Here is a 13,034-nt window from a genome sequence, read left to right as displayed (position 1 = left end):
TTGCTCAAAATACTCAAAACATGCTATAACTGTAGCACATATACTTTATTAAATTTGCCAGCCAGTAAGGGTGGGTGAGACGTTTCAATCTGCCACTCTGTGACAGATTGAAGGAAATGATTTGAAAGGCATCCCATGACCAGAAAGGGCCGCTGACTCTTCATCCAGATGAAGTGACACACCTTGCTCTGGAATGCTGTGTTGCCCAGTGTGCTTGCCACCATTTTTGTTCTCTTCCCTTGTCTTTACTTTGGTATTCATGCATTCATATATCTCAATGAAAATTTGGCTTGTCAGAGCTTGATGTCACTGCTAGTAGGTTGATAGTAAATAATTTAGGTACTAATGTTATCAAGCTCATTCCGCTTCTTAAAGAATGATATGATCATTCATTCTCTCCATTTTGTATTCTTATTTTATCTGTGATTTCCTATCATTACATAGTTAAGCAATAACACTTCATTGTTGAAGTAAATTGTAATAAAATATCAAATTACTTGGTCCATAGAAATTTTAGTTTTGAAAGTAGAATGACACATAGGGCTTCGATTACTGTACAAATTTTGTGTAGATTAAGCAAATAGGCAACAAGCATTCTTGATTTTAGTTTTTCACCATTGAGCGTGGACTCCGTTCAGTGGTTGAGATGAGAGGGATGGATGCATGTCTTACATGTGCTGCTTGTCAATTCCTCCCTCCACAAGACCTCAAGAGCCAAACCTTTCAAGAAAGTTGCGCCTTAGGTCAAGGTCATTCCATCTTCACTTGCAGTGATAATCCAAGTAGAGTGTAGGAATGATCACTTGCAATAGACTTGTATTTTAATCCCTTTTTACAACTGCAGTTGAGAGCTAATAAATTAATAAATCAAGCATGACTGGATAACAATGATGAATAACCATCATTGAAACAATAACTTGGTATTGTCCACAAGTTTAATGAAACAATGGCATACTGCTACCGTATAGCATAATCCTAGAGGTATGAGTACATGTTGTACATGCTAATGCTCTATGGTTGCAATGTGCATGTCATGCAAAAAATGTAAAGTTGTTCATTTAGGCAAGAAAATATTTCCCTACACCAAATCAGCAGCAGACTACAAATGTGTTACTTGAGTCTTGAAATTAATGTGTTATACTTATTGTAAAGATGTTTTTTTTACTGCATGAAAATTCCCCTTCCTTTATGTAAATGAACAGATAATTAAATTTTTCCTTTTAAAACAGTTAAATACTCTCCAAAAACTAATGTAATTATTACATGAATTAGTTTTAATGAATTTGGAATTCAGAGTTCCTAACCAACCAGTAGGAGACTCCTTTCCTATATGAAATATATATATTCAAGAAAGTATCATAAAATTAAACCCTCTGTGTATGCATCATTTTTCGTTGAATGTATATTTATGTTCGGCTGCCTTATTTTGGACTTAGCTAAGATTTTCTGATGCCTTAAATTAAACTGGGGCATAATCAAAAGAGAGACCTCAGGCTTATTTCTTTTTTTTATCAGATGTCTCTTGAAGATTTCACCAGTCAGAAAATAAAGATTCTCTCGGGCTTGGACAATAGTCGAAAGGGATCCTATGATGCTCGGATTGAAGGTTTAGTGCAATTCATCAATGATATCCAAGAATATGTAACAACCAGTTCGTGTTCAGGGAGGCTGATAATGTTTTGTCCGGTAGGTATGTAGTAATATCATGAAGCATAAATGAGTAAATTTATATTGGGATGGGGAAAGTTCCCTTGAGGATTACCAAAATAGACTTGAGCCATCTGGAGTGGCCAAGATCAGTTGGTGGACACTAATGAGGAAAGATAAAAGCAGTAGCATTAAATTGCCTGAAGGCATTGAAAAATTGCAGAAAATTCATTATAATTAATGGTCTGTGTCTTTTGGAGTTTTACGCTTGCCTCTTAGTGTCATGATTTGTCCTTTTGTAATTCATTTGTTTTTCATAGCTACGTGATTGGTTTAGCTTTCCTAGGAAAATGCATCCTGCTATTTGCCTTTTCATAGTTATGTGTTCCACCCATATAAAAATGCCTGAAAAATGGAAAAAATTATACTTTTTGAAAAATTTCTAAAATACAAAAATTAGTATATGAAATGAAAAAGAAGAGTCTCCATATATACCCATTAATATCACGACCATATTTTCTGCATATATAAGTTATCAGTATATTTCAATTTTCTGTACTTCATTGTGCATTCATTGGTACAGGTAATCAAGAGTTCACTGTGTATCTTTTTACTTACCCCAGTTATTGTCCTTTCACTAAGTTGTTCATCTCTGTACTTTTTCTCAATGAGTCAGCATTTTTCGAAGAAGTTCTTCACTTTCTGCAAAACAAGGTCATGCTATCCTCAATCTAATACATCCTTCTTTTATGCTTGCTCCCTCACTCTTTTCCCTTCCAGCATTCTGCTACCATTTTTTCAACAAATATACTATTTATTTTGCATATTTGTAAGGTCTAAATAATTTCTTCCTTTTCTTTGTTACTAATGAAAAAAGTGTTCATCATTTGCAATTTTCTTCCCTGGATCTTAGCAATATCGCTTCACTCCTTAAATGTCCATTTAGTCATTTCTCTCCTTGGGTTTATATTCTTTCAAATGACTTCTTATAATCAAGGTTCATAATCTTAAGTATTCCTTTTGCCTTCGTTTACATTCCTCTCTCCTCCTTGAGAACCATAGGGGGATTTTTCTATCCCATGGTTGTGAAATTAAAATTTGAAGAAACCATAGTCTTTATCAATCCTCCAGGCACTTTGGGAATCTATTGGGTAATAATGGTCATGGCCTCCTTTTGCCCTCCACCTTTGCTCTTCCCTGTAGCCCCTGGTAACAGGGTAGTTGGCACTTCCTGCAGCTTAGCATCCCTAAATAAGTTGTTGTGTGTGTCAAGTCTCTTGGTGTAGTCTCCTCCTCCACCAACCACCCTCAGGAGTCCCTCTCCTACCCCATCCCCTCCCACAGTACACCAAAGTTGCACTTCGCCAATTAGTGCTATTGGTGAGTTTTTAGTGTCTCTCAGCACTTCCTCTGGGAGGGAGAAAGTGAGGGAATGCCACAAGGAGGTGAACTCATGTTGGCCCATTGTATTGCATGCATGTTGAGGTGCATGCAAATATTCTTTATAATTGATTGTATGCCCTGTCTATTTTCGACCCACTGTATATTACTCTTATCACCATTGCTCCAGTAATCCCTATCATACTTCCTTCTCACCTCATAAAGCTCTAAAACATCTGCTCTATTTTCCAGCATATAGGATGCACCTCCCTTTTCATACACTTTTCAAGGAAAAAATGTCTTCATTTTTCTTGAATTTCCAAAATGATTTATTGTATTATTGATTTTATAATTATTTTTGTCTGCAAAAATGTAGCTAGGCACTGCCTTTTTACTGACCATCTCAAAAGTCAGAAATTCATCTTTTGAGCTAAATGATAAATTGCTTGAAGCCTTTTCTTCAAAAACTGAGGCTTAATTACTTCTCTTTTATTTCATAGCATTCCATGAAGTTTTCAACCATTCAAAAGTTTGCAAAATGCTAGGCCTATCCCTCGTCCCTGAATATTTCACTTCAAAATCTGTAGAATAAGTGTTCCATTTCTCCTTCATTAATTCTTTGAGTGGTTTATTAATTCAAACATCTAAAGGTTGAAGCTTGTTATCTATGTCACTTGGGATTACAGCTTTTTGAGTTTTCAGTTGGTTGGTTCAGTTGTTTATTCTCCCCTTGGCACCCATTTTGCCAAGATTTTTTTTACACCCAATATTTTGTGCAAATGGCAAACACCGTATGTACTTCGTGATATTTCTGTGGCTCCTACTGTTTTGCAAACGTTGATTCTCCAATCACCCATACTATATCATAGATTTTGTCAATCATTTCAGAGGAAGTCGCTTCCACTGGATGTCCTGAATAATGTTCATCATTTATGGATGTACGGCCATGGTTAAACTCATTTACAGAACCCAGGGGCAGATGTGCCATGAACATAATCCAACTGGACTCTGATCTTTTTCAGTGTTCAGCCCTTGTAAATAGACATGTTTAATCACTTCACAATACTCATTTATTTTCATTTTTCGAAAAACAAAAGTTTGTTGCCTCAGTCAACTGCGAAAATGAAATCACATGATGGGTACAGCTGAAACTGTAACAGCAGTCAAATGAGGGACAAGGTTTACTAATAGCAAGCCTTTTCTGATATTAGCAGCATTAGCTCATAGATATTCTAAGGAATGAAACCTTAATTAAATGATTATTAAAATTAATGAAACAACCCTACAATCTAGACCCACCCATGTTTTCTCTTCCCTAAATGTTTCTACCTGCAGACTAAATGCACTGCTATGTGAACTGGTTTTTGGGCCCAGCTTATGCCAACCTCTTCATGGGTAACCTAGAACATACTTCTTTTACAACCTAACTCCTACACCACTAATATAGACACCATGCTTTGATGACATTTTTCTCTTTTGGACCCATGGTATAGATTTTCTTAAGGTTAGATATGGGATTAGACTTGATTTCAAGTCTAACCTCATATCTCTCCCTTTAATTCAGTTTTTCTGTTACTGACTCTATAATCACTTTCCCTGGAGATGTGGTAGTTCAGTGGTTAGGGTGCTGGGTTATTGACTGTGGGGCCTGGGTTTGATTCAGAGGGACACTATAGGGGACCCTCAGCCTCACTTAAGACATTTTTTTTCAGGGACCAAATCTTACTGGGAAGCTTTAAATTGCATGTAGACTGGCCCCCATTAACTTGATGTGTGAATTTCACATCACTGGGTAATGAAGTTCCCAGAAAATACGAAGACTAATTCAAACATTAAAATTTGTGTGTGTAAACTGGCCTGGTATCAGAGCTCACCTATTAAGGAAGTGTTTCGGGTGTTGATTGGAAAGGTAGTGAAAGTATTAAAGAAAGAATTTCATTACATTAATTATATTTTAAGAGAAAGAGGGAGGTGAAGACAAAGACCATATGTAGATGCAAAAAAAGATTAATGGAAGGTTTATTCTTGAGAGTATTTTTTATGGTACAAGTCCTTGAAGCCAAATGATATTGATTGGAGTATTTTGAAATGTAGGTGTGGAGAAATATGGAAAAGGTGAAATTAAATTAAGAAAAAATAAATAAAGTTTATTTTACCTGAAATTGTAAATCCTAATTTCCTCAATTTCAGAATCACTCCCATATTAGGTTTCCAAAAGGACAACATATAGTATTATTATTTGGAAAATGTTAATGCCATTAACAAAATTTTACCCGTCATTGGATGTCTTCTTACTACTGTTAATAAGAATTTCCAAAATAAAACAGTTTTCCTGGATGTCTCAGGGAAAATGAGTTAGCAAAATTGTGTGCATATAATTATAGCATCATGTCACTCATCAAGTATTTCTTTCTCTCAGAATGAAGGACAAGGAAACGTGAAGAAGGGCTGTAAATGGCTTTATACTAGCCATGATTTTGTCAAATATGAAGCATTAGTCTCGCATCTTAAACCTGAAGATGGTGACATAGTCTTGAAGTTTGAGCCATTAATTTTGCATATCCGGTGTTACAACATGGAGTCTGCAAAAGCAATGGTGAGTATGAATAAACATTATTAAGCAAGTGGTGTTTTCGTTTAGTAACCTCAAGTGAAAAAGATGAAATAATAATATATTGAATAAATTGAATATCATCACTCTTTATCAATGATTAGGAAATTGCTGATCAAGTTGTGGGTTGTAAATTTATGATATTAATCCACTCTAATGTAAAAGATTGATAAAGCTCATCCTATAATGCATTAATTCACTATACTAAACTCATTCTGAACCATCTTTTGGGTGAAATATACACAATGATAAGAAAAATTGTGCATATTTAACACTTTCTTTGAATCTGCCGGGTAGAACAACCAAAGTTATCGTTACAGAAATCAGCATTAAGTTTGATTTGAAGGGCAAGGCTCACATTAAACTAAGGTTTATGGAGCTGTGGTAAGGAACTTATTATCCCATTAATGGGTAAACCCTGTGGGCATATTTGCTGGGCAATGAAGGGGACCTTTTCCTCTACTTAGGGTGTTTGTACGCAACATTGGGTGTTAGGTGTCTTGCTAAGTAATGATCAACAGAAAGTCATACTGCTTGAAGTTTTTGATTGGGTTGTCAGCAAGAGCCTATACATTAAATGAATAGCTGAACACTCTACCTACTAGACCTATATGCTATCTAGCAACCAAAATACTAGATTAAGTAATCCATTAGTAAATTTCAGTTGTGATAATACCATTCATCAATTTCTCTAGTCCAGCACAAATCCCTGTTCCAACCACTCACTGTGCCCATCAGTCCTCAAGTATCATTCCATAGTTTTGTCCTTATGTGAGTCCACAATTTTTCTATTCACAATTTCTGAGGATACTGAAAGCTTTAAACTTGTATTGTCTTAGTATTGAAAACTACGACATCCTGCCACAATGAATTTATGATTGAAATTGGCTTTGAAGAAGCAAGAGCCTCTATCAATAGCCAAGTAAGAATGCCATCCCATAATTTATAGTTGAGATGACCGGGCCAAAAATTATTTGGGAATCACTCATCAGTTTCAACTGTATGTCAGTGTGGTAAATCCTAATATAGCAGTCGTCCTTTATGAGATTCTGGCAGTAAAGTTTTATGTGAAGTGTCTTGAATGTGAAGAACTTTTACGCTGTGATCCAGTCAAATTATGTATGTGAAAGGCCTCTCTCTTCATGAATGAGTAGTTTTTAATGCAGTATTGTCAATAAATAAAAACTGACCACCTGGTGTTTATGTAGGTAAATTCAACATGCCCAAGGAAAAGCAACCCATTGTGGAAAACTTTGAAAAGAATTTCACGAGCATCAGGAAATCCCAGAGTGTGTTCACAGAACTATTAATCCTTGTTTCGAGTCCTGAGTAGCACTGACTCGATGCCTCAGTGTTGCCCCAGCGATTGCCAGTATATTGCCTCAAAAGTTCTGCTGCTCTGCATCAATGTGTGCTGGCTAGGTAAATTCCCTTACACACTCTGGTATCCCTAGCACAAATTTGTTATTGCCAGTGATTTTAACAGAATTATAATGTCTGAGATCCTTGATCTAATATAACTCATGAATTTGCTGCAAACATTAAAACTAATCATTATGATGAGGGTAGAAAAAGAAACTTTCCACTTCCACATTGTTTCCTTTTCTACCCTCATCATAAAGGAATTCCACAAAGTCAAGTCTGAAACTGTTGTTTTTCTAATTATTATGGTTAAGACTGTGCACACAAGGATAATGCACAATTTCTCCTGTCTGATAGAAAATTACTAATGCTTATCTCATTCCCATAAAATCAACTGTTCTTGGCCTTGATATTTCTAATTATTATACAATTCATTGGGTCTCTCCTTTCAAAATCACTCCAACCTCATCTAGGGTAATTTTTAAATCCCCACCTTTCTTTGATGCTGAAAATTACTTCTTTAGTGTGTGGAATTGCTCAAGAAAATTGGCAAAGGTGAATAATGAAAAACACTTTAGTGAGATTTTTAACTTTTTCTATGACAATCTGCAATATACTTTTGGTTTTGAACTCTACTGAATTCTTTTAAAGTATCACTCTCTGACCCAATTAAAATATGCAATACAATGCCCAAATGTAGCAAGTTTTGGATCACTGATATGAGATTTAAGGATACATCACTGATTCTTTAAGATTTTGTTGTCTGTTAGCCCTCTTTGGGCTAAGGGCTTGTAGCTGACTCTGAGATGAGTAAAAAGCTTTATCTAAGCACTTTGAATGGTGTGTGAACTACAAAGTGACCATTTCCACTAACAAGGCCAAAGAAATTAGGAACATTATAAGCATGAATCAGAATATTGGTAATCGCTCCCACCTGCCAACATTGCAAAGCTCAATCCACTTTTCCCATTCTCCCACTCCACATTTCCCATTTTCCCATATCAATGTCTGCTCTATCAAATATTCCACGTAACCTAATTATTGTTTCTGTCCCAGTGTTCTGACAATGAAATCATATCTGTGATACTTAATCCTGGTTAAAAATTCACTGCAGGTAATTTATGAGATCCCCAGCTGCAGCTCTCCTCTTATCTGAAGATTCTGGATCTCCTATTATAATATAATTAACAAACTATTTCATCCAGGCATGTTAGTTGAATCCCTAAAAGAATCCTAAGTTCTTGTTTATGAGGTAAAGAGTAGCTTGAAAGAGGTGAGGAAATATCATCCAATTTCTCTTCAAACACAAATGGCTTACATCTTTGAGAGACTAAATTATGTCAGACTGGCAGTTGCTTTTCTGGATTCCCACAAACTTTTAGTAACTTGCGAGCATAATTTTAAAAAATCCATTGCATTGGTTGTCTATGACACACTTGAGTTTATTCAATCTACAATGAATAAAAAGATGAACCCATTAGGTTTGTTTGTAGAGTTTTCATTTGTCTTGATAGTCAACCCCTACTTAATCCTAACAGAAGCTGATGGATTAGGACTCCAGGGTATTCATAATGACTGTTCTATAATTATATATTAGATGTCCCAAACGTTTTAGTGCTAAATATTGGTAAGTCTACTTCCAGAGGCATGCATTGTGATGTTCCGAAGGCTCTGCTGTAGGTCCTCTCCTGTTTATTTCTTTATTATAAATGACCTGCTTAGTTTCCTTAACATGAAGCAGGGAACTCAAAAAATATCTGTATGTAGACAATTGTAATGTACTCATCTCCATTATTTCCCACTTTGGTCACTGAAGACTTACAAGTAGTTCGAAGTTTATGTTTATGCATTAATTAGAGATATTCTCTTTTTATATAACTATGTACTAAATTTAGCTTAAGGCTGTATTCATGCATAATGTTAGACAACTACTCATACTGCCCTGTTCTGCTGTAGACAGAGATCGTAGAACCTGCAAAATAGGCCTGTTATGAAAGGGATATCCTTGGTTCTTTTGATGATACCTTCTGTTAACTATGAAAATAAAATACCCACCTTAATTTTTACTTATTGTGTGTGGCCGTTTCATTGACATCTCTGCCTAATACTGGTACATGACTTACCATACATTCTTGTTGCATTTCAGTTGACCTCTTCACTTGAATCTGGTTTTAAGAATTCTGGATTTGTGATAGGAAAAAATGGATCTTTAGTTTTGGCGGTAAGAAGTTGTCTGGGACTGGAAGTGCCCCTAACCAAAGATGGTGTACAGCTGGTGTCTGAAGAGGTGAGAGTGGTGGTGCCCAGAAATCCTAACTTTTCCTCTACCTTCCTTTGCTTGGGCTTGTGTGTACAGGTACTGATGACCCCTAGAGCTGTGCTCACAGGAATTGCTCCTGCAATGGTCACACATACCCTTTCCCATAGGGCAAAGGGTAGAGCCATATGAAAGGTGGTCCTCACAGCAACCGTTCCTCATTGAGGTAGCTGAAAAGGCATCTGACCCCAATGGGATGGCTATATGAGTGATGGTATCATGTTAAAAACACTAATGAGGAAGGCAATGGGAACCAGTTAGAAAATGGACGTGGAATTTTAGAATTTTATTGAGGGCAGAAATAAGAAAATTTAAAGCATGAGATAAAGAGAGGGAATCTAGATGTTTTAGGTATGTGTGAGATGAAAGGGTAGGGAATTATTGGAGTGATAGTTATAGAGTAATATACAGTGGAGGGGACAAGAGCCAGCAAGGGGAGGCAATAATATGGAAGAACAAGGTAGGAAGAAGTAGAGTAAACATAGAGCAAATGAGTGATAGTTCTTTTTAACTTCGCTTCTTGCCACCCTTTTTATTCAATATTTTTTCTGCCCCTTGCTGGATATCTTTACCTCCACTTTATAGTACCCTATAACTATTACTCCAGTAATTCCTGCTGTTCTTCCGTCTCACCTTATGCAGACCTAAAACATCTATATTTCCTCTTTCCATCTCTCACATTATCTAACATTCCAAGTTTCTATTTTAACTAAATCTGTTCTTTTCTGAATCTTCCCTGCTGCTGCTCTCGGTTTTGGCCTGCAAGGATTTTGTGAATTAATGGCCACAGAAGCCTAGCCTCTCCAGCTGTTCGGCACGACACACTGTCGATTAAGCCCAGTTCCATAGTTTCCAGGACTCACTTCTCTAGGTTTTCAATCATGGCATTCTTGAGATGAATAATTGAGGTGATTTCCCATTGCCTTCCTCAATAGTACTTTTCACGTGACACCATCAATCAATGGCCACCCCCTGAGGTCAGACACATGGTCGATTGGGCTGAGTCTTGTAGTTTCTAAGATTCATTACGGTGGCCATCAAATGGTTTCATTATGATTTCCATGCTTACATTCTTGGGATAAATAATGGAAGTTTTTTCCCATTGTCTTACTCATAGTGTTTTTAAAGTGGCAATATTACTTGATGGGTGGCTGAAAAGGCGTCTGACCCCAGTGGGGTCAGACGCCTTTTCAGCCACCTCATTGAGGAACAGATGCTGTGCAGACTACCTTTTGTTTGTCTCCTATCCGTCGACTTTTCTGGTGTGGGTGGCCCTACCAGGAGCAATGACAATTGATCCCGCTATCACAGCTCTAGGGTACATCAGAACACAAAAGACCTTCCACCACGTCAATGTTGCTGTCCATGGGAGGGAATAAAATAGTATGGAACAATAACAAATTTGATTTTCATTTTGCTCTTTTTTGGTGTAAAATTAGTATTAATTGTAGAAAATGTTTATTTTATTTTGCAACTAATGCATTTTTATTATTATATTTTCTCTGTCAACTTCAGTACATCAAATTCCTAGCTGAAGTTGCTAATGAGAAACTGGCTGAGAATTTCAAGAGAATGGATAATTTCTTTGCTCTGCTCAAGGCGAGGTTTGGGAGCCCCTGAGTGTCCATGTGTCCTGTTTGTGTCAGTTAAACACTTGGGGTGACTGAGAGAGCCAGTCCAGGGGTCAAGATCCAGAGGTAAATGCCCAGTTTAATATTTTTGGGAGTTTAAAGCCAATTCTCATTGGTTTTTATTTAGCCATTTTTGCACAAAGTTTCATGTTGTGTGTGGTCCCTAGGACATTTTCATTAAAAGGTTAGTGAAAATTTGGAAAGGATTCATTTTTCATAATGGATATATGATTACATGCAGTGATAAATATTAAATACACAAAGGCCTAATTTATGTAATTCTCAAATTTAGTTATGATTTTATGGTCTTGACAGCCTTTTATACCAATCAGTACAGTTAATACCTCAGATTTATGTTCCTGAAACCTAGTATTGGCTTAAAATCTCCCCACACCACAATGGCTATGGCAAACTGGGTGTTTGTGTGTGTCATCTACAGGAGTGTCAATTGATTTACAAAATAATCATAGGACTAGTTCATCTGGTGGGAAATTAACCTGAACTGTGCAAAATGGTATGCTTTTCTTTTTCCATTGAGATATTGTTTTTAATCACATAGGATAATACTTTGCCATTCTTTTAATCGTTGTTACTTGTTATTTATTAATGATTTATATTTCTTTAAAAGGATTAAAGTGAAGGTTTAAAATGAATAAATACTACCACTTGTATGTTTTGTGTGTTTCTTTAGTGGATCTCATGTGAGATTGATTTATACATGAGTCGATCCCTGGCATGGGCTAATTGCCTTATAAATGAGCAATGAGTCACTGTATACCACTGAATGATTGTTTATTTATAGTCCCCAAATTGATGACTACCAGAGCTTTATTTCCGTTGTTTGGATTAAATTATATTTGTGCAATGACTCAAGTTATAGTAGCTAAAGAGTACTAATATTTTTTGTTGTTGCTAATGAAATTATGGAATCATGTCCATCTCCCTTTTAATTATAATCCTGGTTGAATCGTGAGTTATTAATGCCAACATTGAAAAATGTTCATTTCTCTTTAATGAATCATTGCTTTTGTCTCATTTTCATCATTGGCATCAGTTGTTTTGAGGTGCAACATTAAGTATTATTTGGTGGACATGTTAGCAATAGCACATTACAAATTTTCAATTACTTAAAATGATTATTAAAATATTATTAGAGGTTTCATTGCCTTTGAAAGTGTGATTGGCCGCTTACTCCTCCCATGTTTTTTTAACCTTTTTATTTTTCAGATAATGCTGATGATGAATGAGGGGTGTCAAGGATGCTCTGCAGATCATGACTGCCTGCCTCAATTTCTTTCCTGGATTTTAAATGCAGGGAAGGGGTCCTGTGGGAGGAAACCCCACCTTTTCATGATCATGTAATCATGTTCCAGTATCCTCCACAGCCCTTGGGAGAGTGTCTCTCCACATGTGTTACTACTTAGACATTGCTGAGAAGTGCTTTTTTCATGAATCCTGCTGGAGACTGACATGCTCTTTGTGGTGGTAGAACAGTACTATTCCAAGGCCTATGGCCTTGTAGAGAGAAATATTCACCTATTGTAGCACTCAAGCCAAAAACAAATGGAGCGAATATATTGAAGTTAGATGAAACAATTAAACAAACTGATGATCAAAGTGATAATGTCTGCTGGGACACAAAAATCAGTATAAACACTTGTTTTGATAGTTGAGATAGCAGACTCCACCTACTACAGAGCCTACTAGGGTCTATGGAATTCACTCATCTACAGGGTTTTAGTAAGAGTGGCCAGTTTCCTTTATGTTTAAAATTTATTATGCTATAATTAATTAAAATGTATGTTTAAAATTTTTAAGCACTATAAATTTTAAATGTTCTCAACATTTCACAGGGCTTAAAATATATCACTTTTTAGTGACCTTACTCCATCATAAAAGTCCTCAGAATAATAATTGAGGTGGTTTTTCGGCTGCCTTCCTCAATAGTGGTTTTAATGTGACACCATCATTCAATGGCCACCCCACTGGGGTGAGATGCCGTTGCAGTTGCCTCAGTAAGGAACAGACACTGCATGGACTACCTTTCGCCTAGCTCCTAACCTTCGACCTATCTGGCATGGGTGAC

The 13,034-nt window shown here is 36.4% G+C and overlaps 1 protein-coding gene across 2 annotated transcripts in view; it reads left to right on the top strand.

The window, feature by feature from the left end:
• Window positions 1-13,034, top strand: part of LOC139695239 (tRNA wybutosine-synthesizing protein 3 homolog) — a 19,342-nt gene extending 6,308 nt beyond the window's left edge. For both annotated transcript variants that reach the window (XM_071593926.1, XM_071593925.1), the window contains 5 exons: window positions 1,516-1,686; window positions 5,447-5,623; window positions 9,147-9,287; window positions 10,833-11,014; window positions 12,176-13,034. In XM_071593926.1, coding sequence (XP_071450027.1) covers window positions 1,516-1,686; window positions 5,447-5,623; window positions 9,147-9,287; window positions 10,833-10,937 — 594 coding nt within the window. In that variant the 3' untranslated portion in view covers window positions 10,938-11,014; window positions 12,176-13,034. The remainder of the gene's footprint in view (window positions 1-1,515; window positions 1,687-5,446; window positions 5,624-9,146; window positions 9,288-10,832; window positions 11,015-12,175) is intronic.

This window comes from Hetaerina americana, unplaced genomic scaffold, assembly GCF_022747635.1.
Source record: "Hetaerina americana unplaced genomic scaffold, ioHetAmer1.1.p SCAF_6, whole genome shotgun sequence".
Taxonomy (NCBI): Eukaryota; Metazoa; Arthropoda; class Insecta; order Odonata; family Calopterygidae; genus Hetaerina; species Hetaerina americana.
Note: the sequence above shows the minus strand (reverse complement) of the source record. Positions and strands in the feature narration are given on the sequence as shown.